Raw genomic sequence first — 26,876 nt, 5'->3', positions numbered from 1 at the left:
CTTATTTACAATAAAAGTTTTTAAATTGCTTAATATTTATATGTAAAATTTATGACAGAAAGTAGATTTTTAATGGTGATATGGTTTTTCATATAAAGAGTTTTGAAAAACATTGTTTTTATTTGAAAAAAATTATATATATGGTAACATTACGTTAACTTAAATATATAAAGAGTAAATTTACATTAAAAAAAAATAATTTAATTTATTCACGTGTACAGTTAATTGAGCATGAATTGAATAGTGTATTAGGAATGTGTATTAATTTCAAATGTTTCAAAGTCTGAAAATTTAAATTAAAATATTCAATATTCACATTTGAAATAAACTTCTGGTCTGAAATAATTTTATTTAAATAATAAAAAGTTAAAGGCAGCAGTAAATTTTTAAAGAATTTATTCAAATTATTTACAATAAATTTGAAACACATGGATAAAGTTTTTTTTAGAAAAAAGTTTAGTTTATATTTACCTCCTATGTGTGCAAATTTTGTACTAAAAATTAATTTAATTAAACTGTTCATGATCATTTTAATAATTTATTAGGAATTTAAAATCAATTTAAAACGTATCTTCAACATTTATATTAAAAACTTTATTTTTAAATGATATTAACATATCTGTGGGTTTTATTTACAATAAAAGTTTTTAAATACAATAATTATTTTATATTTATTTTACCAAATGTAAATTCATAAAAAAAATAATTTATTTATGAATAAAGGAAAATTGAGCACGAATTCAATAAATTATTAGGAATATGAATAGTAACGTTACAATATTAATTAAATCCAAAAAGTAAATTCATATTGAAAAATTAATATCGTCATGATTTAATAATTATGATTGAGGGATTTCAAAATGTCAATTTATAAATTAAATAAAAATAACATGAAAAAGTGTGTCAGTCTAGAATATCAATCAATATATTTAATAAAGATGAGCACTAATTTTAAAATGTCAATATGATAATAATGGAAGAATGTTAATTCAAATAAATGAACTATGTACTTTAAATACTTTATTTATATACATTTTTTTTATTTAAAACTATAACATTAATGTGTTTAAATCTTATTTTTTATAATGACAAATTAACTATAAAAATATTAAATTTGTAATTTAAAGATGTCACATTGATAATAATTTATCACAGCAAATTAAATTCGATTAGAAATTTCTCCCAATAAACAACGCGAATGATGAAAAATAATTAACTAATTATAAGTAATTTAAATATTTTAAGATATTATATGCAATTGAATGATGAAATACCATAATTTTTTAAATAATGTAACATTCATAACAGTAATCAGTATATAATTCCTACAATAAAAAGTTAATTGCACTTTCATTACACTATAAACAGATAAATTTATTAATTATGATAAATGTGTTATTTGTAACACCATTGCAGCAACTACAAGACTTGTATACTTAGTATACCTGCAATCACTCAAGTCTTTCACCTAACTGGGTTAATTAATTTCTTGTGGCAAAAATTTGAACATCCTCCAAAAGCGAACAAAAAATTACTTTATTAATTAAATGTTAATAAAAAATAAGCATAAAAACTATAAAACTCATTTCGTCTTATATGCACAAGTTTATAAGATGCATTACAAAATCGTCTCATTAAAAACCAATCAGCGAATTCATATTTGACCGCATCTGTAAAATGTGTTAATTAGAGTTACCACAATTATTTAAAAATTAATTATATTTCAAGAGCATTAATATATTTAGAATTATTATCCTTGTGCCAATTTTTAGCATCTTTTATTTAGATATCCTTAACCTAAAGAAATTGATGGTTTGTTTATTGATATGCAGGTAATTGCAAATTAGACTTTTGAATAAAAGCACGTCTTGCAAATTGGCATGTTAAAGTTCAATGCTTGGGCAAAATTTAAATATGTTGTAATATGTTTCATAAAATTACATTCATTGATGTAATGGTCCGTTTAAAATAGTAATTATTAAAGGCCACTGGTCCGTTTACTTCATGTAGAAAGAATTTTATTCGCAGAAGACCAATAAAAATTTAAAGGAATACGATTAAGATTCACATAAAATCAAGGTCTTTTTTGGTCTGGTTACGTTTTATAAATTTCACATTGCTGCATTTGTGACAACTGCTGTCGACGCAAATCCTTGATTAGTGATTGTACAGTTTAGACGGTCTTATTTTTACTTACTTTGACTATGAAATACAGATAAATACAAATTTTGCAACAGTCGTTATTTGAATATAAACTTTATATAGCATGCCCACGGTGTGATGTCACAAAACTTTCGCATAGAGATTATTTGAAGTCGTAAGAAAAAAATATTAGAATTTTAGTTCAATAACAATTTTTATAGCATAACCTTTCTTAAATCATAAATTTTTATATCCTTTTTAAATAAACACAATTCCTATTTCAGCAAATATTAATTTACGTTAATACTCTATAAAACTTCTCATCTTTATAGCATGGTATGTGGTAAGTTTTGATGACGTCAAAGTTGCCAGGGTTCTCTAGAGGATGTGCATTGTTTCTTTTGCATCCCAAATTAGTTGGCCCATTGTGATAACTCCAGGATGAACCGGCCTTGACTGTTGTGACCTTAAACCTTCGATTTAACCGAAAAACTTTCAATTTCAAGGGCTAATGAGTGCGCAGGAAATGTCCGTAACATGGCTCGATCCACATCAAAGCAGGGCAATTGAATTTTAATTTCACTTATGCAAATTTTTCGAATGGTCCAGTCCGTATTGGCTGTTGAACCTACGCGGATGTATTGTTAAGTTCCTTGATAGACACGTTTTTTTGTCAATGAATGAGAGAATTGAACTTTATCTTTTATCGTTTTATTGTTTTATTTTATATGCTGTATTTTATTCTCCAATTACGTGAAAATTCAATTTAATTACTTGAAGACAATGTGATAACAAGTTTATGTGTTTGTCTTTTACCTGTTGCAAATGCAGCCATTTTAAAGCCGGTGCAGCAGTGCTGTGTTATTTCATCCACAATGTACTAATTTAATCCTGCTAATTTACAAAGTTTGCTCTCTCACACTTCCCAACTCGTGTAAATAAGTTGTTAATTAAACGGTTATGTTGAGTTTAACTTAATTTTGGATAAGCCTTAGATGGATTCCTTGACCACTTAGTGGTGGAGCCACAATGGGAAATTTTTGGGAGAATTATTTGACGCGCAGTAAAACCAAATAAATAAATACCTAAGCAAAAGGCTAATTACTAATTCAGGTCATGGACGATCTGCATATAAATTGACAAGAATTAAATATTATGTTATATAATCAAATAAAATATCGAGCGGATATAGCTCGACAAAAACAAAACACACACTCAAGGTCTCTTAAGATGTTGGGTGTGGTCAATGCATGTATTTACTAAAGGTTGTTGTTTATTTCTGTTTTGTGCGAGAACAACATTTTAATACCCATGCAAAAAATAGTCGCATTTATCATGTTTTTTCTTTTGAGATATAACTTGTATGATAATGTGTAGGGGGGACCTGTTCCATTTAATGGCGAGAACATGTCAAATGTGTTGATTAAAAGTGACAATAATTGAGAAAATATTTTCGATGATATGGTTGATTTACTGAGAGGAAAATTTTATTGGCCTCCAAAAAGTTAAATAAGATATAATCTTCAACTGATCTGCAAAGAGGAATACGGAAGTGACATAACCCTTCATTTATAAACAAGTAAATCATTTAGATAAGAATATTTGAATGTGGAAACATACATAAAATTGTGTAATAGATAAATATGTACCCACTAATCTGAAACTTACGATTGGATAAAGGCAATGTCAAACGGAGAAATGATAAATAGCGAGGAGCTTTTGTCATCCCTTGAGTCATTTGTCATTCAACAAGGCCCATTTATATCCGAATTGATTGCTCAAACAGTTGTCCCATTATTCCGGTGACATAATACCGTAATTTCTCAGACATATTCTCCACTCAAAACGATCCCTCGAAACATTTTATTGTTCGAATTTTTTGTTATTATAAATTATTTCTTTATACTGCTCTATTTCTTTTTGTTTTTTTAATGTTTCATTGTCCTTTCCAGACAAGTTTCAACTATAGCAATCATAACCTGCTCAAGATTATCTGTTATTTAAGGTAAGTTTATAATAAAACATATAATAAATTGGATGTTTATTTGACAAGTTAATAATTCAATAAATTGTGGATGGCTTGTAAGCAACGCCATTTGTCTGGTAAGTAGAAAGGTTCGAAAACGTGGGGAAATGGTGTGTCGAAGCCCGTGACCCTTGCGATTGGAGCCTCAAGATGCAAGAAACACTCCTCCTGTAACAGACACACGTCGGGTATGAGACAAATATTTGTATCTAATGTTGATGATGTAGACATACAACTTGACATAATTCTAATTCGATGTTCACTCAAAGACAGAAGACCAAATGGAGCAACACGTGGACATTACTAAACAGTCCCCAAGCAATCGATTTGAGTGATATCTCCCAAGTTCAACACATTACAAGTTATAAGAGAACTGGAGGTTCAAAATTTAAACAGGAAGTAACATTTAACTTTAACATTAAAATGTAGAAAAAATGCAATTACCATATAATATTGAAACTTAAACAGAAAAAAACAGATTAACTAATCTGTATTCTTAATAAAAAAGACAGGTTCGATACTGTTGTCACGATTTGCATTTCCAGCAAATGTTTCCATGTCCAGTTTATGATTTAATACGAGCAAAAAGGTGACACCAATAAAAATTTGATAGAACACAAGTAAAATCACTTTCACTGCATTGTAATGAGCGAACTGCAGTGGTCAGAGACATACAATGTGGGCAGACGGTGTAATTTTATATGGAAGTAATCGTCGGCTTCTGAGTTGATTATTGCATAAATATTATATAATATTGAGAGGTCATTCTGACATAATAAAATCAATCATTGCAGATTGGCTCCGATCATATCATCAACTGCGCAAATCGCTTAATACCTCTTGGGTCAATAAACTAAATCCGTGTAGAATGTTTGCATGCGTTTCATCTTGTACTCAAAGTTATTTCAGAACTCAGTTGGAAGTAGGACCAAACAGGGGTTTAATTTTGGTACATCAGAGGAAGTTGCACGGAAATATATATTATTAAGACAAAAAACTAACCTGTATAGTTGCAGCAAGCTCAGCGCCAAACCCTGAAGTTAATGGAGCCTCATGTGCAATTAAAACACGTTTTGTTTTCTTGGCGGACTGAAATCAAAATCATATTTCAACAAAATAAGTTCAGAAGAAGAAAAGGCAATGTGCAATTTATGTTCACACGTTTATAGAATTTTCAGTAGAAAATATAAATACGGAAACAGTTCTTAATTTGTGTTTAATTAGGTGTAAAATATTATTTATTTATACTGGAATAAGATATATTTTTTATCAATGTATTTCCTCGATACCAATAGTTTCATAAATAAAATTTTCCTGTATAATTTAAATTTATAAATAAATTATATTTAATGAGCTAAAACTGTTTGAAAATTTGTTAATCTGTTATTCGAATAATGAAACGGATGAGCAAATAATCTATCCAAAGTATTCCCATAATTTTACTTTGCACTGTACAGTCCAAGGACAAGCGAAACGTAAAATTCAACATCCAGTAAAGAACATTGCTTAATGAAGCAATTACATTTTCCGCGTAAATTTCATAGTCATAAATTTGTCACAGTATTAATTGCATCGATATTTTATTTGTTATTTTGAAAATCGTTTCCATCACTATGTAAAAGATCAATATTAATTAAAAGGTGTTTGTCAATAGTTGTTTTCCACTTTCGAGATATCATGTCGCACACATTTACTTTTACGGCCGATGGATTTATTAGAGTCAAGGTTTAAAATTAAATAATAATAGATTAGACTAATTACTTCGCAGACGGTCTCCTTGTCCCAGGGCAAAATCGAGACAAGGTCTATAACTTCGCAGGACACACTCAGTTTTTCCTTTGCCAGCTGAGCCACTTCTTTCAATACGTGGACCTGTGTTCCCCAACCTATCAACGTAACATCATTGCCTGCAACAAAAAATTAAATATTTAAATTTCCCATTATTGTATGAATAAATTCATAAATTATGTTTATTTTATTTTTGATCACTACTACTTTGATGAAAGAATGCATCATCATCCCATAAAAGAGATTTAATAGTAGGTTTAGTCTTGACAAATTGGTAATATACAAAATAAATGTGCTAATGCATTTGTTTAATTTTAAAATAATGGCGACATTTTGAATTACTGCCATGAGAAATTTATTTTTTTACGTAAATATTTAAGTAGCTATCATTACGGTGAATATTAATGAGTCAATTTTGACACATTTATCAAGTTTACAAACATTTTGTCTGTCAATTTTGTCAATATTTTTATTGTGACGAAAAGGACCTCATCCAAATGTCCAAATCCAAAGAAAAGTTATCGGAATTCGATGAGCACATAGCTAGAAAGTTTATTATACAAAAAAGATTGGGTAAGGGAGCATATGGGATTGTGTGGAAGGCTACAGACAAAAGAACTAACCAAACAGTGGCTATGAAAAAGATCTTCGATGCTTTTAGAAACGAAACTGACGCCCAACGCACCTTTAGAGAAATTATGTATTTGCAATCGTTTAAAAACCATCCGAACATAATCAAACTGCTCAGTATACATAAAGCTGTCAATAACAAGGACATTTACCTGGGATTTGAATACATGGAGACCGACTTACATAATGTCATAAAGCGAGGAAACATATTGAAGGATGTACATAAACGATACATAATATATCAACTACTAAAAGCCATCAAATATATACATTCTGGAAATGTGATTCACAGAGATTTAAAACCAAGTAACGTATTATTAGATAGTGTGTGTAGATGTAAGTTAGCTGATTTCGGATTAGCTAGACTCGTTACACAGAAGTCAGATTCACGAAAGGATTTTAATCCAACCCTAACGGATTACGTGGCAACACGGTGGTACAGAGCTCCGGAAATACTCGTTTCCAACAGAAGATACTTCAAGGGAATAGACATGTGGAGTATGGGTTGCATTTTAGCAGAAATGTGTCTTGGCAAACCAATTTTTCCAGGATCATCTACAGTAAATCAAGTTGAAAAGGTAATGGCGGTCATTCCTACACCTACTTCTGAGGATATTGCCGTTGTTTGTACTTCTGCAGTTGGAGCATCGATGATCAAAAAGGCCTCGGCTGTTCAGAACATTCCTTTAATCAGCATTTTTGAGGATGATGTACCAAATGATGCTTTGGATTTGATTAGTAAACTGCTTGTGTTTAACCCGACTAAAAGATTTTCATCGGAAGAAGCTCTTGAGCACGAATACGTATCGCAGTATCATGAGCCGAACAAGGAAATTACATTACCATTCAATGTGTCTATTCCCTTCGATGACGATATACGCATGTCAATTGAAGACTACAGAAATAAGTTGTATGAAATAATGTCGACCAACAAAATTACCACAAGAGTCAAACCGAAAGTAACTCCAGACATCCAACCCAGGATTTGTAAGAGTACTGAACAGTACATTAGGAAGCATATCAATCGTCTAAACAATCCACCAACTGCTAAAAAAACAATCAAGGCAGTTGGGGCGAGCAGTAACTTGGGACTGAGACAAAAAAATCATGCTTTACCGACGAATCTGAGAGATTTCAAAGGAGGTGGCGACGAATACAAGTTGAAAATGAAGTTTAAGGCGGCCGTTTGCAAAAAAACTCCCCTTAAATTGGAAACATGCAATCCTCGCACAATTACCAAATCTCTGAGAATGGCGGGTTTGAGATGACTTTTACAATTCCTATTTTATACATTTTAATTATAATCTACTATTTCGGCACCGTATGTGCAAATAAAATGATTTAAATCAATCTGTGTACGTTTGTGGGTTTTCATCACTGGATAAATTTATGGTAGACTTTAGTTCGACGACAGTTATTATATTTTTTTATTTTATAATATTTCTGTAATCAATAAAAGTGAAATTAAAATTTAATAGAAATGAATATTTTAAATTTATTGATATTGGGTTATGGTATTGTATGGAATTTAATTGATTTTCTTCATACAATTTATATAAATACCAATATAAACTCATCTTCAAAAGTTGGGGACATTGAATGTTTTTTTGTTATTATTTGTTATTTTAGAATTTTTTTTTTAATTAATAGCTTTTTAAAATAAAATTGAAAAAAAAAAAATTAAAAATTAATTTTATTTAATAAAGATATTCACGATAATAAATACATATATATATATATATATATATATACATATATATATATATATATATATATATATATATATATATATATGTATATATATCATAAATCACCGAAATATATTTGTTTTTTTGGGCCACGTCGATGAAATTATAGTTCGAAATTCTGGAAGATTATGAAAGCAGGGTTAATTGTTCGAAAGTAGCTTTTTTAGCATATCAGGGGTACTTGATATCCAGCGAAGTTCCCGCCGATAGTAGCTTGTAAATTTCGTAGTACACCATTAACAATGTCGTTTGTATAATTCTGTACGGCAAATATTATAAATTACTCCCCAAACCCCTTTAAATGAGTAAAATTCTTCGACAATTTCGTAGGACTAGTTGCGAACTCGACCATCATCACTTTACAGTCCAATTATCCTTTGATCTATGAAAAGAACCGATTTCCAATCATTCGTCCAGTGAATATAAGACTTTGCTCATTCCAACGATTATTACTTCTGGTCAGGAGTCAAATGTTAGTGCCACAATGGTTTTCTTGAACGAAAACTTGTATTTGCCAAGTGTTCAAAACCGCCGTCACAGCGTTTTCTAGCGGACTTGCCAGTTTCGAGGAGAACGCTGCAAGACGCTAACTCTTAATGGGAAACATCGGTCTTCGTTTGTAGTAGTTTTCCTTGGTTTGCCTCTTCTTGATCTTTCTAAAGTACACAAACCGGAAATAACAGTTTACCTGCGATTTTGATCTGGTTAACCCCAAATTACACGATTTTCTAATAGCTTTAGCCCTCTCATTTGGATTTAATTTCATAGGCTTAATTATCCGAACAAAAACCCGTGAAAACATTAGTGTAATCAATTATAAACAAATACATTTTATTTTAATTTCTTTCAAAACATTACAACTATTTTTTCTGTCAAATTTTATAAAAATTAATAAAAAAATCACAATATAATAAAATGAATTTAATTTTACACTATTATAATAAAAAAATTTAACAAACAAGTAATAATGCGCATATACTTACATAATCAGTTATGTATTTACTTATTTGTTTATCATGTTTTTGTCATACTAATTTCTATTAACGATTACTCGGAATCTACTATTTAATACATATGTGTGTAGTAAGCAACAAATGAACATAGGCAAACAACCTTTCACTCGAAGAGTATTGTCGGTGGATCAATATTAATCATTCAAATGTATAAACAATATGACAAAAAAGTTTTGTACACTACAATGTATATATAAAAATGGCACATGACCATATAAAAGAAAAATTGTAAATTAAAAGCAAATTAAAATTATATAAATTTTACTTTACCTTTCTGTAAAATATCAGCTCTTCCAATGGGTAGTTGATAATCTCCAGTTGGCACTTCTTCTACTGCCGCCCTGTATAAACATTTTGGTTCTAGAATTATACACGGATCAGGATCACGAATACAGCTTAATAATAATCCCTTTGCTTTAATTGGTCCTCGTGGAACAACAAGCTGAGAAGAGAAAGAAAATAATTTCAAAAAATTCCCATTTTATCAGTTTAAATGGTGAGCACAGAAAAGCTTTTTAATTATATTATTCTTTAATTAGAAGTAATTGAATAGACGTTCAACATTTGAATGTCCTTGAACGTTATTTATGTTAGGGCTTAATATACAAAATGTTCTATTAATTTATAACAAAGTTAATTGCAAAAATCTATAATAAATAAAAACATAATGCGTTTAAACATAATGTTTAACAATTAATACAAATGCAAGCACAAAATCTTAAATGCTTACTTTCAAACCGGGTGTGTGAGCGAAGTAAGCCTCAGGACTTTGCGAGTGGTACAATCCACCGTGTCCAACAGCTCCGCACGGCGCCCTTATTGTAAGTTTGCCGCTATCGAATATACCGCCGCTTCTGTAACGGCATTTGGCAGCTTCATTTACTATCTACAACAAAAAGACACGCTTAAAGATGAAATACGTCGTCGGATTTTGTGATTTTAGAAAAGCAAGAGACTGAGGATATTGAAATCGTATCTGGGATTTGGTCGAACACTGAAGTTAAATATAATAGAAAATTACGTTTCGTATTTGGAACGTTCGATTCATTGTGGGTAAAGTTTAAATAAATATACCTGATCAAAAGCGGGAAAGATGTAATCTCCAAATTGGATTTCAGCAATGGCTGTGGATCCCATATTCGCTACACCAATGGCGAAACCAACAATGCCCTGTTCACACAGTGGTGTGTTGAAGACTCTTTCTCTACCGTATTTGTCTTGTAGGCCCATGGTGCAACGGAAAACGCCTCCAAATCCAACGTCCTCTCCGAAGATCATTGCCGATTTGTCCGTTTGAAGGGCGATGTCCATTGCACTGTTGATGGCTTGGAACATGTTCATCTTTTTGGTGTCACCTGAATGTAAATAAATTGAGTAGGAGTATAAAGGTTCATGTTTTGTAATGTTGATGGGAGTAATTATTTTAAAGGTTTATTGTGACAAGGATAATACGAATTAATTAACATTCAAAATTTACAATAAATCTACAGAAAACACTAATTATTTCTAAATTACAGTATTCTATGAAATCTAGAAATGTTAATGTTTCTGAGAGCGAGACATTTATTGATAAAGTTTAAATTTAATTATTTTGCGTCATCTCGTCATTGGATTAAGAAATTGTTGCATTGGTCGATGATTTATTTATGAAACCTCTGTGTATTTTTACGAAATTGTTGTGTTTAATCTGATGTAATTATATTAGAGAGATTATATTTTTTTATTCATAATTTACTGAATTTTATATTTAAGTTGATCCATTTTTCACGAAAACACTGACCTAGCTTATATTTTTAAGCTATTTATAGTTACATATAAATGAAAATTAAGTTTTTCTATTAAAAATCAACATAGAAGAAATAATATTTATTTTATATACATTTAAATTAAAGTTAGGACCATTTTCCAAAATATAATTCTACAGATATCTAAATATTTTAAACGAAATTTATGCAATCACTTTCAATTAAACAACCGGTTACTGTATTGTTTACACGTACCTTTAACAGGCGAGTTTGTGTCCGCAGTGTAAACAAAATGATTACGTTTTATCACTGCACTACCCAGAACACCCTTTTCACTCATCAGTGCCCTTAAACACCTTCCGCACACCTTATTTAGTGCCATTTTGGGTTTGAACTAAAGGCACTCAACTTCACGGCACTAATACAGTATAATACTAAACTGAGTTACCAATTGCTTGACCTTGTGAACCGTATTATCATAGGAAATTTAAATATCTCCGAAAATATATAATCATGCTGCCATTTTTATTTTGAGATTATTTTGTTTGCCGAAAGATTTTTGTTGCTTAAAACAGATTTAATTCCTTTTTTTTTTGGGGACATCTATATTATTTCACAATTTTAAGTGATGTAAACAATTTTTATTGTTGATAAATTGGAAGAATTTTCAGAATTTATCTTTAAAATTAGTATACGACTGTGGCTCAAATGGTACTAGGTCGGTAACAGTGTCTAGTTTGTTGACCCAAAAAGAGAAACTGAAGATAAGAAAACGTAAACAATTTAGCAACTACATATACTGTGGGCACACCCGAGATATTTCACAAGTGTAAATTAAAATACGAATCGAATGATATTTATAGAAAAATAATTGCAAAAATTAAAAATTCATTTTTGTTATTTCAAATTTTATTATATCTCCACTTTAAATGAATTATTTTAGATGAACCACCGCACTAATTAATTTGTTGTTGTTAAACTTGGCATTGATTTTCTCGAATTGTATTTCAAAGCCGTTAGTGATTGATTGACAATCATCCTTGAATTTGTGAACCATTTTTGATTAGATGAATGTTTTTTCCTGGTTATAATTTCTAACTTGCTGTCAAATAATGACCTTTTGAACTTTGGTAATTCACAAACAATATCATAGTCTTCGCTGAGAATATTTGTTGCGGTTAGTCGGGACGGGTAAGGCCATATACAGTCTAAAAACAACAGTAACGAAATTATTACTTCAAAAAAGTTATTATTAACTTACCCCTAGTTTGATCTAAGGGACATGGTGTATTCCACATATAGCAAAAATACTTGAAATCCTGCAGATGCCTACTTTTGAGTAGAAAATCGAGAAGTTCATTTTCTGGCAAAAGTATAGATACAGTCGAAGGAAGGTTGGTAGTAGATTGCCGTAACTGTAAATAGAACAATTTCAATTAATGTAATGTATAATTTGATTACAAACCATTCTAATTTCTGATGCTTTTTTTGGAATTGATTTATTTAGTTGTTCCTCATTGTAATTTAAATAAACCGAATATAACTTCCTGATGCAGCATTTCAGATGGAACATAGTGGACGATAAATCAGCTTCTGGATCAAATTTCTCCCTTCGGCTAGGGGCTGTGCCTGTATAACTGTCCCAAGTTTCGTTAAACCTCTATCAAATCCGATATTTTTTTAATTAGCATTTTAGTAACAACATTTACTGTTACCTGATTTATATTCGATATATATAAAAACATTTTTACTTTTGAAAAACGTACTTCCAAATTTTTCAGTATGTCAGAAAAATGTTTACTAAGTGATAAATGTGATCCCTAAAAACGTTAATTGTTTTTTATGGTAAACAATGTATAATTTTATGTACTTACTTCTACTAATATAATAAAAATTTTGGGATAATATATAAGGAATCCTGTAAGCGGATCTTCACAATATTGACTATTAACATTGTCATAGATGTCCTCAAAGAATTGTCTCGCGCCCATGAAATCCTTAAAGAAATGGTAACCAGCATATATAATTCGATGTAAACATGCCTCCTAGTAATTAATAAATGTGTAAATTGTTACAAGTAAACAGAATTGGTTTACTTACTCTGCCCATTTGTTTTAATTGATATTCAATTAAATCACATTTCGTAACACGCACAGGTTCCTTCACGGTATAGATTTGGTCCTCCCCCATTTTTCTAACCACATCATTTTTACTTTTATTCATGGTAAAAAACAAAAAGCCACAAAAATAACGCGAACTGAGAAGAATTAAAATGTCACTAAATGTCACATGATATTTTGTTGTCTTGGAGAATACAATTATTGAACCAACGAAAATTTTAAATTGTATGAAGGAACTATTGATTAATCCGTCATTTAAATTCAGTACTCGACATCTAAACCTTTTATAAAAATAAAAAAAATAATTTTTACTTTATTTTTTTAAGGAATAATTTTATAATATAATAATATGAGTATTTATAAGTAATTAGTTTTAGAAAATGAGGAAATTCATAATATAGATTATAAAGTGAAAGTAAGTATAATAAAAAACTTAAAATAAAACAAATGGTTTAGTTATTAATCAATGTTTATTTATATTATAAAAATTACATAGATAAAAAGCTACTCTTAAAATGCATAAAAATAGATAGTAAATATAAAATTACACTTAATGTACCTATTGATAACTTATTGTTACTTGGTCTTTTTTAAAATGTAACGAAGTTCTTTTAGATTTAATTCGCTGAACTTTTGGCTTGTTTCAATTCGGCGATCTGCAAAACAAATTGCTCAAAACTTTTTAAAATCGAACATTTAAAGTCATGACGTCTTTACCTCATCTAGCAATGCTTTTTCTTTTATCGCTGCCCGCTGTAACAATACCTTAACTTTGTCCAGTAATAGATTTTTTTGTTGTAACTGGTTTCTTACTTCTGCAAGCTCATCAGATAGAACTTTGGCATTATCCGAGACTGGTCTAATCACAATCTTCTTTATTTGTTCTTTATATGCAGCCACCTCGTTCTCTAATTGACTAACTTTCCGAATATTCTCTTGATACTGCTCCTTAAGTCGAAGATAATCCCGTCTCAATTTATCGGTGGAACCCTAAGATGATATAAAACTAGTAACACAGTAAGTTTAAATGTAAGCAAAATGTAGTTATAATTTTCCCACATTTAACTAACTTACTACTCTATCGGGTAAAACTCTTTTCCCGCTCTGCAGTCGTTTATTTTCCACTTGAAGTTTTTCAACTACACGTTTTAATATGAAAACTGTACGTTCAAGTTCCGAAACTTTTTTAACTTCAACATTTTTATCTTGAAGATTATCAGAGGTGTTATCGAATTTTGTATTCTCACTTTTAAGCACTTCCACATAGCTGCAAATGTGACATCAAGATTATTTGGCAATCTGATTTATGTCATTGTCCTACATACTTCTCCAGATGTTGTATCTGCTCTTGCAGGTATGGAAGCTCCTTTTTAGATTTCTCCAAATCCATTTTAGTTTCTAAGTTCTCTGCCTCGAGGCTGAGGTTAGCTTTTTGCAGGGACGATATCTGTGCCTGCATTCTCTCCATTTCACTTCGTATTTCAACGTTTCCCTAAGACAAATTGCACGATTTAATTAATTTAATATGCAATAGTAACAAAACAAGTGTTAATGGTGGAAAGAGTAGTAAATTGCTAATACAGGGAGACAATTGTGTAAATAAATAACATCAATAGTCGAAACAACTTTCTAATTTAATGGTATATGCTAAGCAGTTAAACTGAATTTATTATAAGAATAAATCACATTATGTACATAGACATCTGACAGATATTCCGTTATTAAGAAAACTGGAGAAATTAGTGAATATATTAACACGCCTACAAAACAAAAATATGTTTACAAGTAAATTTACATATTTTCAAAATTTGTTAGAAAAGTTATGAACAACAATATTGCAAACAATATGCCACCGTTAAATTTGTAACAATCAATTGATTTGTTATGTTTGCTGACAAAATAGGAATGACTAACTATAAAATTATAATAATGATTATACTTAATTACAATTAATTACGACTATAGAACGTAACCTAAAATGGAATATGCCTATAAATAAATAAGAAATAAAAGATTTAATATAATAGTCTTATTATCTAGGTAAATATCAAAAAACCTCTAAGTAAGGGTTTACAACTTAAAGAAGGCTTTCATCATAAAAACTTATTAGCTAACCGGAAATAATTTCTTAAATCTCTGAAAATATTTTCAAAATTGTGAAAATACAAACTACTGAAGAAGAAGTATAATAAGGAGAATAATCTAACAAAATTGTACTGTAAAATATAATATTGTACATATTTAAGAGTGAAGCTGAATGAGTACTGAAGCCTCCACCCATAAACGAAAATGTCACATAGCCGTGCTTTCACGATGGCTTGCAATTGACTCTAGAAAGTTGGAGATATACTGTATTGTTTATCTTAAAGACAAACCAGTTCAATAGTCGCTGCACCTAAAATATTCTCTCCTTGGTAACGCAATACTCTTTTATGATTTCAGACGATTTCGCAAAGCGCCAATATTCAGGAAGTATGTCGGATCTGTTGCCGGTTACACGATCGTCAGACAATGGAAATTCGAGACGGTTAGTTGGATGAGGTTCTAAGTAGACAGTGCTAGTTACATTTTCTACGGTATTATAGTAGTAAAAGTGGTTTAATAACGTACGTTGTACGCTGTTATTTAATTGAAACACCCAAGTTAGTGCAGAGTGCATGAGACAATATCTGTGCTGTTATCGAAAGGAGCTTTCAGTAAGTATGTTTGGAATTGTTTTAAATTTTTCTTAACTGATCAATTTAATATAAATTTCCCAAATGTGGTGTTCAAACTTTCTAATACAAATTATTATATTGAATAATTTAAATTTAATATATTTTTAAAAATATTATTCATGTATTTATTTATAATAAATATGATGATTTTCATGTAAAAATAAAAGAACAAATAGTAATATTTACCAATATTATTATAATAGTAAAAATTAATTGAACAAACTTAAAATAGATTTTAAAAAGTTTATATGGTAACGTTATTTAATAATTAGCCCTCATGCTACAAAATAAGTAGCTCAAAATAAGCAATTAGCTCAAATGTTTACACTTGTTGTCGGTTACCATGCATAAATAATTTTTTAATTAATATTAAAAAGTACTTTTAGTAATTAGCGCCGAGCATCATAATTAATAATCAATTTCGACAATGTTACTCACTGAACGGAACTCAATTAAATTACACTGTTAAAACAGGTCTGGTCCTCAAATCTATACGCAGACAATTTGTCAATATTTGTAATTAATTGAAAGCAAGCAATCAGTAAATTGATTTAACAAATTATTTTAGTTGTATTATAAACAGTTAATTACAACTAAATGAATCTACAAAATTATGAAACAAAGATATAAGTTATTTTAAAATAGTTTGCATGTAGTAAAACATATTGCATGTAAGTACCTACAGTTCCAAAACAGGGCTAATAATCAGGACATTAATAAACTTGTTAAAGGAAACCTGATTTCGTTGCAACGATTAGCAAATATGATGTATATCATGATTTAGTACCCACTAACAACAAATTTCTCTATTTTAAAATTGTAAAACACGGAAGAAACTATGATAAATTACGATTTCCGAAATTAGCTGACCTAATTATTACAATTAGAATTTTTTTAACTATTAAAGATATGGAAATAGGATATAATTTCCATAAATATTTTTCCATCCGTGTGTGTATTAATTATTACATCGAATAAATTTTTAACTATGAGATATCTGAAAATATATTTATGTTTCCCAAACTGCTGTGTATACTAAATTGTAAATAGTTGCAACAGTTTAGTGAGAATTACTGAAAACAAGTAAAAATGAAATTACACAATAAGCGAGATTACTGCAATTGACAGCGTTCATAAAAGATAAATACGTAATTTAAAATGTAGTCTGTACACGGATTTAGTTATGCAGCAGTAATGTGTACAATTGATGATTTACAGCAAAAATTCAACTCTGTTATAGATAAATCAATACTGATAACTAAAATTGTTAAATTCTGTATTATTTATGATAGAAGTATTTTACAATTTCAATCAATTTGAGATTCCTTTCCATACATATGAAATAATAAATTCGGTAGGAACACATGTTAATATGATATTAACTATATGTGGTCTTGTTATTTGTGCAGTGTAATAATTCCATTTATGATAATTATATTTATTAAATTAATAAATTAACAAAACTCGTCTTTATTTCAGATATGTTTTTAACAATTCACTGGTGTTTGTACATAATCCCAGTTATCGGAATCTTGTACATTTACTTCAGACATTCCTACAGGTATTGGAAAAGAATGGGAGTACCACAGATGGAACCGTCGTTTCCATTTGGTGATATGGCCAGTGTGATATTTAGAAAACAAAACATGGGTGATAAAATTAAAGAGATTTATGATAAAATGAAAGGTCACCGATATGTGGGATTGTACTTTTTCAGCAGGAAAGCTTTCCTGCCCCTGGATCCAGTTTTAATTAAAAACATTTTGTCGCAGGTATTTATACGTCTACTGCATAATAATAAACTGTTGAGTTTTATCAAACTGAGCATCAACTTTCTGGAATAGAGCAATATTCATAATTAGCCAACGCCAGCATTAATGAAAATCTTACAAAGCGCAGCTACTAAAATGTGCAATAATTTGCTTGACATCAAACGATTCTCTAGACGTCAATTCATTTGTTCCTTCAGGTGAAATTTTCAAGAAAAATCTACATTTTAATTCCATGCTCTTCAATTCCCCGGAGAAATTAATTTACTTGTTTAGTTTAATGGAGAACATTAAATTATAAGTGCGGAAATGTGACAAAATTAAATTTTAATAGTCGGGTTGTGACAAAAATTTCATTCTCAATGTTAAGCTAAATTGTCACATTTTAGTGCTTAAAAATAAGTATTGAATTATTAAACACATTTATCACTGAACATCACGTTTTTTCAGGACTTTAACCACTTTTACGACAGAGGAATCTATTACGATGAAGAAAATGACCCACTTAGCGCGCACCTCTTTTCTATAGCGGGTACTAAATGGAAAAACCTTCGATCCCGTTTAACCCCCGCCTATTCCCCTGGAAAACTTAGGTAAACGATCTCTCCACCCACGTAACATTCAAAAGACAATTAAGCACCCAACGACTTAATTACAGATACATGTTTAACACGATTCTGCAATGCGGTCACGAAATGACCGACATCCTGTCGGAAATGACGAGGCGGGATCGTGCGGTGGAGATAAAGGAAATCCTGGCTCGGTACACCACCGACGTGATAGGATCCTGTGCCTTCGGCCTGGAGTGCAACAGTATGCGTAACCCCGACGCAGAATTTAGAATCATGGGTCGACGTGCGTTCACGCAAACTGTCGGTGATGTTTTAAAAATGGTACGTGACCTTTTTCATTCATAGACTAGTTTAAACGAAAATTTAAATTTTATTGTATAATCGACGTAATTTGAGCCAATATTTTTCAGATTGTTATAAGGAGTTTTCCGACTTTGGCGAAATTTCTGGGATTTGGAGTTTTTTCTAATAATGTTACTAATTTCTTTCAACGAGTCGTTAAGGAAACAATTGAGTACAGAGAAAATAACAATGTTACTAGAAATGACTTTTTACAACTATTAATACAAATGAAAAATAATATAAACATAGACACAGACAGTAATAATGAAAAGCAAAAAGAAGGAACATCTTTAACAATGGAAGAAGCAGCGGCTCAAGCCTTCATTTTCTTTCTCGCTGGTTTCGAGACAACTTCAACAACGATAAGCTTTGCAATGTTCGAAATGGCTTTGAACCCAAAAATTCAGAACCGAGTTCGTGAAGAGTTTTGTGAAGTTTTAGCCAAACACAAGGGCGACATTTGTTATGATGCACTTATGGAGCTCCCATATTTGGACATGGTCATTTCCGGTAAATATATAACATTAATAAATTACAGCATTATGCGATGACAAATATTTTCAGAAACTCTGAGAAAATATCCGCCTGCTCCTGTGTTTTTGCGAAAATGTACCAAAACGTACAAAGTGGCAGACTCCAATGTCTATATTGAAAAGGGTCTGTCCGTTTTAATTCCGGCATATGGGCTACACCGCGATCCAGAATATTTCCCGCAGCCGGAGCTGTTTAATCCAGAACGTTTCAGCGAGGAAAATAAATCTAAAATATGGGATTACACGTATATTCCATTTGGCGATGGTCCCAGAGCGTGTATCGGTATGTATATTTATTTGAAGGGCACACTAACTAACCTGTTGATTCTGACATTTTTTATGCAGTCACAATTTAACTTAAATTAAAGTTTTTTTTTCTTTTCAAAGTATATTAATTTGTATTGATTTTATGTTTACTTTTCAGGAATGCGATTTTCCCTTATACAGATCAAAATAGCCCTTATATTAATATTGAGGGACTTCAACATTTCTATAAATCAAAGAACCAAACTTCCTTTAAAGATGGAAACGAAAGGAATAATTTTGTCACCGATTGGAGGATTATGGTTCAACTTCGAAACACTAAAAAAATCAAATTAATCTATATTTAAATTGTACCTGGTCAGTTATTTTGTACTGTGATAAATTTGATGACGATATTTTATTTTAAGTCAAAAAAACATTAAATAAAATACTTACTTTGGATGTGACTTCCAAAATAGCAATTTTTCTTTCTTGGGCCTCTAACTTTTCCTGTAACATAGCCGCACCAAGTCCTCCAGCGTGATGTTGATTCATCTCAAGTTTTGCTATCAAAGATTGATTTTCAGCCAAAAGTTTCATGTTATCTATCCGTAAATTTTCTACTACATCTTCATTAGGTTTAACATTTCCACTTGCCTTAAGATTGCGAATTCTGTTCTCTAAATTATGTTTTTCCCTTTCTAATCTTTCTATGAGCATTCTGTAACCTGTCGATGTCTGTGTTAATTTCTCCAATTCCAAGTCTTTTTCTTTCAGCTTGTTTTTTAACTTTTCAGTAGTTTGCTGGCATTGCTTTTGTTTTTTCCATCGTTCAAAATCTTCAGCAGACTTGACTCTGTGTGTTTCATTTATTGCTATTTGGTTTGCAAGATTATCCTTCAGCTCAATTATTTCAGCTTCTAGAGAGGTAATTTTTCTTTGTAAGTGATCTTTAATAGACTTTTCACTTTTATCACTTCTAGCAGAAGTGATTGGCCTAAAAATTTAATATAATTTTATGTGTAAGAGATAAAATTGTCTACTTAATTTGAAAGAAAAAAGTCAATAAATAAGTACAAAACTAAATTGTGGGATCAAAAAAAGATGGTCCAAGTATAAAAACATATATTTAAAATCATATAAAAGTACAAAAAGCTTGTAAATCTTATATAAAACCTACTTTTTAATAAGCTGGGCCCTGAGTTCTCGTATTTCCTCTCTAGCATTACGTTCACGTTGTATTAATTGTTCGTGCCGTTTTTTGAGCGACTCGTTCTCTTTCTGCAACACTTCCCTTGTGTACTCCAAGTCTGCCAATTTCGGATTTAGTTCGAGTTCAGAAGTTCGCTCCGCTCGTATAACGTTGGTCTACAAAGAAAACGTGAAATATTGCGGTTTAGATTTTAATCGTTAGTCTACCTTTGCTTGTCTTAATAGCACAGTCAACTCGTGTATTCTGTTGTCTTTTTCTTTAATTATTTTTTGGATGTCGCCCGTTATGTTGCTGGCGTCCGCTCTATGTTTGGCGATTAAATTTTTCAGACTGTTCACCTCATCCCGCCATTTCTCCGAATCCTCTTTGTAGACTGAAAGCTCATTGCGGTGCCGGTCTTCCAAGCTTAAAACCACAACAATAGTTATCTTTAAAGTCACAAAATAAATCAATATACTTTTTGTGTAAATCGTTCATTGCCTCTAATCTATCATTTGCCAACTTCCTCCACCTCACAGCTTCTTGTTTACTAGACTTCAATTGAGCCTCAAGGCTAGTAACAGAAGTATGCAATTCAGCTGTGTGTTTTTCCAAATCATCTACTTGTTCGGAGTAATCATCCCTTGATACTTGTGTAACATGATCTTCCAATCTAATTTAAAAATAAATTATAATGACATTTAACAAATAATATTGGGCTTACTTTTTGTTTCTTTGTTTCTCTTGGGCAATATTTTGTTGTAATGTTTTAATTTCCTCTTGAAGGCTAGCTGCGGCAAGACTATGTTTGTCTCTATCATCTTTCAATAGAGATTCATAATCTAAAATAGCTTTCTCCTTAGCCTGAATTGTATCTTGAAGTTGTGCCACCAATGCCTTAAAATACAATATAAAAATCTTTAGAAATATATTTAATATCATCTTACCTTTAATGATAATATTTCTTCGTTATTATTGGCGTTATCTTTTTCGGCATTATTTTCTTCACTGTCAGCTACGTCTAATTTCTCAACACTCGGATTATCTTTAGACTGTAGTTCAACAATGTGTCTTTCATAAAATTGTATTTGACTCTGTTTATCACCAAGTTGCTTTTTGAATAAACTTAAGTTCATTTCTTGTTCAGTAATCTTTCCTTTAAGCTGATCAATCATCGTCTCTTTGCTGGCTAATTCACTACGTACCTGGGATAACTCAGACTTCAGATTAGTAATTTTACTTTCATCCGATATGTTGACATCAGGTAACTCTTCAACCGTTTGTATTTCCTCAGACTTAGTGATTTTCATTGGAGGAATATGTGACTGGGTAAACTCGACATTTTGAAGTTTTTCAGGTTCAATATTGAAGTCTAAAGAATGTACCAAATTCTTGTGTGTTATAACCAGTTCCTCTTCTATATTAGCTAATTCTTGATCTTGACTTTTAATTCTTTCAGTTAACTGTTGCATCTGTACGTCTTTAAATTCAGCTTGTCTTTTATACCGTAGTTCCTACAAGTTAATATTAAAAATTAAATTAAAATTATATAAAAATCGTACGTTAAGTTGTAGAGTCTTCTTTTCTTGTAACCATTTTAACATTTTGTTGTATTCTTCTTTGTCACCTTGTAAAATTCTGTGTTGTTCCATTAAATTCTGCAGTTCAATGTTACACTGTTCTCTTATTGTTTCAGTATCGTTTTCCAATTTTTGAATTTTCATTAATGCCAGAAACGTTTCATGTTTATCAATCGCAATCTTTCTAAGCTTGTTGATGTATTTGTCTTCAGACACCATCGGCACGCAACCAAAATATTGCATTTTCTGTTGTAATAGAATATTTTCCACAATACTGCAAATACAAATGAAATAATTTAATTCGCAAAAATTTTAAATAACTTACCTCATCCTCTTTTTTATTTGATTTTCTTTGTCGGATAATTTTATCCTCTCATTTTCTAAGTTTGCAAGACACTCTTCATATTTTTTTTTGTAATAGTCTACTTCTTCAGAAAGTTTCTTATTTTTTTCAGTATAATCAACGTCTAACATTTTATAATATTTAATATCAGAGTGTAATTGGGCTATTAACATTTTTTCATCAGAAACAGCAATCAGGTCTACAATTTGATGCTTCAGACTTAATAGTTCTTGTTCTTTCTTAGCACTCCAATTTATTTGTTTTGATTCCTTTATTTTAATATCTTCTCTTAACAACATTTCTGTTTTCAATTGCACCTTTAAATTGTTCACCTCTTCCAATAATTTACAGTTCTCGAGTTTTACTTGATTAAATTCTTCTTTATCCACATATTCACATAATTTTATTTCGACATCTTTTAATTGTTCTTGAAGAAGTAAATTTTTGCGAAGTATTGTGTCATTGTATTTCGAAAAGTCTTGTAATCTTTCTTCTGACTTGTGTAACTGTTCTTTTACCAACTCGTAAAGATTATTTGTATGATCGGCTCTCTGACGCTCTGAAATCTCTTTTACCTCAGATTCGGCAATTTTCTTGGATAGTTTTTCAATACCGTCATCAATATGTTGATTAATATTTTCAAATGAGTAAAGTTTTGTTAACACATCAGTCAATCTACTTTTTAATTCATTTTTGTTTGTCTCTAAATATTTATTTGTTTCTTTCAATATGTTTAGCTCTAACTGTTTTTCTTCTGATGTTTTTTCAAAATTTTGACTGAGTTGTCTGTGTTTTTCGGTTAAATTTAATAAATTCTTTTTAGTTTCATTAAATAAATCGGAATCAACGGACATTTTTAATTTAATATTTAATATCTCCAACTTTGACTTTAGAATATCATTAGTTTTTATTAATTCTTTTAACTCTTTAAGAAGATCTTCCTTATTATTTTCAAAACTTTGTTCAAGGCATTCTTTATCCTTCGTGAGTTTATTTGTTTGCTGTTCCAAGAAAGTTATTTTTCTTTTATTTAAAATATCGGCTGCGGAAAATTCTACCAACTTCTTAACCATCGAATCTTCTGATTGATTATCCGTAAGGACTTTTACTTGACTTTTAAATATTTCTAAATCTTTTTCATTTTCTGAGTATTTTTCTTTTTCTAGTATCATATCCTCCTCATATTTAGATTTGTACTCTATATATTTCTCCGACAAGTGGTTTACCATGTTTTTCAATAATATACCAGCCTTCTGATATTTATCACAAGTGAAAGTTTCGGAAGTAATAATCTAGAAATTGTACTATATTTATTAAGAGCACTATTGTTATTAATATATGATGTAACCTCTAAAATTTTCAACATTTTATCCAAAGTAACGTCAATGTTATCATTTAAAGAACTAATCATATTTTCAAAGGAATTAACGTTCTCTTGGAAATCACCACCTTCTTCTATTTGATTTTCCGACATAATAGGTTGATTGTTAACAACTTCGCCTTCGGAGATATCGGAACTTTTTATTTCATTTCTAAATTTCTCATTTTCCATTCTAAAAATTTATTATGTCACGAAATTACGTAAGAAAAAATTTGAGATTTTACCTGACAAATCTTAACTGTTCTCTTAACTCAGCATTTATTCCTTCCAAGTTGTGAAGTTCAGCCTGGAGGCGCATTGCAGGATGATACCATCCTGAAATATGTCGTACATCTAAAGCCCTCAGCAGTTTCTCCAAAGTTTCAGACTTAATTTCCCTCACACTGGTTTCTAAAGAACAAATTTTCATTTTTAGTAAATATATATCAGATATATGTTATTAAATTTTAAGAGCTACAGTGGTAAAAGTCACATAACGCTAAATAAAGTGTATATGTATGTATATGTTTACAAACGTCAAAAATATACTTGTAAGATTATATTATTTGAGTCTACAACTATGTAAATGTGAATATATCAAAACTACCAAATTTAATAGTCTACATTTGTTCAGTCAATTTATACCTGGCGACCTTTCAGGGGAAGAAATTGTCTTAGATCCTGATCTTCTTACTTTGGTCTTACCTTTTTGAAATACATAGGATTGAATATCTCATTTTAATATCGGCAAAAAAATATAATTATTTGCGTATATGTACATACCCTTTTTGGCATTTATGCTATTGAGGATTTCATGCATTCCTTTACGTAGCGCTTCATTTTCTTCAATCATTGCTGTTGTTTCTTCTTTTGTCAGAAGATAGTCTGTCTTTGTACCGTCATGTCGTGACAAACTGCTTTCTTTTGGATCATGACCGAGATCGACAATCTGATCCGAGAGTTTAGCAATATGCCTATTCAGTTTTTGATTTCTAGATCTCAAATTCAGATTCTCTTCTTCGTATTTAGCAAGTTTTTTATTTAACTCGCTAATCTCCTTTGATTTTCTACTCCTTCTATGAGGCACAGATATACTATCTATGTTATCATCTTCTTCCAATCCTAATTTATTTCTGTAACATTAAAATTAAATGATTAATATACTTGTAATAACACAATAATTTTCTTTTTAATGAGCTTATATTACCTGAGAATTTCATTCTCTCTTTTTATTTCATCAAAATTATCCTGTAGTTTATTAGAACTGTTGACTAAAACAGCAATTCGCTTTTCCAAATGTCTTTTTTCGGATTTTAAGGCATAAATATGATCTACACTGGATGATAGATCTATTTCGCCTTCTTCTTTCAACGATTGGACTAATTGCTTTAACTGAAAATATAATAAATATGAAATTTGTGATCATGTGTATTTAAATCTCACTCACATCAGCATCTTTTCCGCTGGCCAATTTTTCTGCGTGTTTCAAATCTTCCTGCAATGTTTGTGAACGTTCGTGTGAAGCTTTTAATTGCTTTTTTAATGTTACATTCATAGAGGATGTGTCTTCTAACTTTTGTAATTGGTTTGATCTTTCCGTTTTCAAATTCTCAATTAATTCTGTTATTTCCTGCATCTCGGTGGTTGCTTCTTTTAACTGAATCTGCAAATCTTGTATTTGTATTTCGCGGTCTTCTAAAAGTTTTTGCATAACATTGATGTGAAGTTTCTCAGTTTCATCATGAGGTAAGCTAGACAAAGATGAGTGGATACTGGACTGAAGGTTTCTAGTTCTTAATTCTTCTATTTCTAAATCCTTCTGTGTAATGATTTTCTATAAATAAATATAATATAGAAATAGATAACTAAAGTCTTCTGTGATTCTATACCTTCCATTCATCGATTCTGTAGTTAATTTCTTTTGCGAAATCTTCTAATTGCTTTTCCATGATATGTTTTTCTTCTTGTAAATTTTGAAGTTGTTCTTGTAGAACTTCATTTTCGCCAGTCAAACTTTGTTGTTGTTCTAAAAGTAACTGAGATATAATAATTAATGATACTAAAAAAGTTTTTATAACCTAAACTTTCAGCCAGTTTTGCTTCAGCACCATTAATTTTTTCAGTCAATAAAGCTAACTCTTCTGTAGCTGTGGCCAAATCATCACGTACAATTGTTAATTTTTCTCGTAAGATACAATTTTCTTTTTCTACACTCTAAAAGTTAACATACATATAGTTTAGTATAGTATAGTATAATAGACAACATTGTACTTCTATGTCCCGAAGAAGTTCAGATATATGCTTATTCTTGTTTTGTACCACTTCAACGAGTTCTTTGTGTTGTTCTCGTATTGTTTCTGAAACATCAGACTCGCTACCATCTTGACCTTTACTTTGTAATTCTTGATGTAATAAATTATTTTCTCTTTCCAATCCAGAAACTTTATTTTTTAGCTATAACAATTTAATCAATATTACATTTATATTCAATAAAATGTGCATATCCAAAATAATATACCTTGTCGAATTCTACAGTTGTTTTTGAAATAAGTTTTGCTTGCTTTTTAAATTTATTTTTTAATTCTGTGTATTTCTGCTCCAAATCTGAAATAAAAAAATAAATAAATTTTACCAGTTAAACAAATTCTTATAAACAAACTCTTACTTTCAAATTCAATTGAACTAGATTTTCTTGATTTAGAACTAACAATTTCTGTATCAGATTCCAATTTTCTCGCGTCCTCTTCGCCTTGTTTCGTAGCGAGTTCATCTAATTCGTGTAATAATGTTTCTACTTGTTCACCTTTGTATTTAAGGATTTCTTGGCTTACTTTTATCAAAGCCACGCATTTTTTTACGTTCAGCTCTTCTCCATTACAGTTGAACCATGTCACCGTATTGTACAGTTCATCCTTTTCATCGTCGGTAAGATCTTCAGGTGATAATGATAATAAATACTTCCAATTCATGTTGAAATAATTCTTTCACCTTTGTTGTTGTTGGGTCATAACTG

The 26,876-nt window shown here is 30.3% G+C and overlaps 5 protein-coding genes across 7 annotated transcripts; 2 read left to right on the top strand and 3 right to left on the bottom strand.

Moving 5' to 3' along the window:
• The first annotated feature begins 3,417 nt into the window (after window positions 1–3,417).
• Window positions 3,418–19,827, top strand: LOC126264822 (probable cytochrome P450 6a21). Of its 2 annotated transcripts, none has more exons than XM_049964261.1 (7): window positions 3,418–4,147; window positions 17,409–17,701; window positions 18,149–18,291; window positions 18,357–18,591; window positions 18,681–19,122; window positions 19,177–19,428; window positions 19,570–19,827. In XM_049964261.1, exons 2-7 carry the CDS (start codon window positions 17,411–17,413, stop codon window positions 19,743–19,745), a joined length of 1,539 nt encoding a protein of 512 aa, XP_049820218.1. In that variant the 5' UTR covers window positions 3,418–4,147; window positions 17,409–17,410; the 3' UTR covers window positions 19,746–19,827. The 2 variants fall into 2 exon arrangements, with proteins under 2 accessions (XP_049820218.1, XP_049820217.1); XM_049964260.1 differs by lacking the exon at window positions 3,418–4,147 and adding an exon at window positions 15,685–15,908.
• Window positions 4,167–11,756, bottom strand: LOC109602051 (2-oxoisovalerate dehydrogenase subunit beta, mitochondrial). Its single transcript, XM_020018373.2, has 7 exons — window positions 11,348–11,756; window positions 10,422–10,702; window positions 10,078–10,233; window positions 9,618–9,789; window positions 5,930–6,075; window positions 5,171–5,257; window positions 4,167–4,336 (listed from the first exon to the last, which is right to left on the bottom strand). The coding sequence occupies exons 1-7, from the start codon at window positions 11,472–11,474 to the stop codon at window positions 4,196–4,198; spliced, it is 1,110 nt and encodes a 369-aa protein (XP_019873932.1). The 5' UTR covers window positions 11,475–11,756; the 3' UTR covers window positions 4,167–4,195.
• LOC109602050 (mitogen-activated protein kinase 15-like) lies at window positions 6,141–7,936 on the top strand. Its single transcript, XM_020018372.2, has one exon. The coding sequence runs from the start codon at window positions 6,454–6,456 to the stop codon at window positions 7,852–7,854; it is 1,401 nt and encodes a 466-aa protein (XP_019873931.1). The 5' UTR covers window positions 6,141–6,453; the 3' UTR covers window positions 7,855–7,936.
• Window positions 11,984–13,379, bottom strand: LOC109602056 (uncharacterized). Of its 2 annotated transcripts, none has more exons than XM_020018380.2 (6): window positions 13,193–13,379; window positions 12,967–13,137; window positions 12,808–12,912; window positions 12,558–12,752; window positions 12,354–12,507; window positions 11,984–12,300 (listed from the first exon to the last, which is right to left on the bottom strand). In XM_020018380.2, the coding sequence occupies exons 1-6, from the start codon at window positions 13,313–13,315 to the stop codon at window positions 12,053–12,055; spliced, it is 996 nt and encodes a 331-aa protein (XP_019873939.2). In that variant the 5' UTR covers window positions 13,316–13,379; the 3' UTR covers window positions 11,984–12,052. The 2 variants fall into 2 exon arrangements, with proteins under 2 accessions (XP_019873939.2, XP_019873940.2); XM_020018381.2 differs by having other exon boundaries at window positions 12,967–13,089.
• LOC109602049 (centrosomal protein of 290 kDa-like) lies at window positions 13,681–26,856 on the bottom strand. Its single transcript, XM_049964262.1, is given in 21 exon segments — window positions 13,681–13,868; window positions 13,930–14,202; window positions 14,287–14,479; window positions 14,538–14,704; window positions 19,845–20,385; window positions 20,569–21,006; window positions 21,059–21,253; window positions 21,305–21,477; window positions 21,528–22,094; window positions 22,143–22,434; window positions 22,486–23,795; window positions 23,852–24,056; window positions 24,109–24,274; window positions 24,647–24,996; window positions 25,071–25,255; window positions 25,311–25,697; window positions 25,753–25,889; window positions 25,942–26,077; window positions 26,135–26,317; window positions 26,382–26,467; window positions 26,529–26,856. Coding segments are annotated over 21 exon segments (6,327 nt in total). The 5' UTR covers window positions 26,833–26,856; the 3' UTR covers window positions 13,681–13,829.
• Window positions 26,857–26,876: the final 20 nt, after the last annotated feature.

Source organism: Aethina tumida, chromosome 3 (genome assembly GCF_024364675.1).
Source record: "Aethina tumida isolate Nest 87 chromosome 3, icAetTumi1.1, whole genome shotgun sequence".
Taxonomy (NCBI): Eukaryota; Metazoa; Arthropoda; class Insecta; order Coleoptera; family Nitidulidae; genus Aethina; species Aethina tumida.
This window is presented reverse-complemented; position numbering and strand designations above follow the sequence as displayed.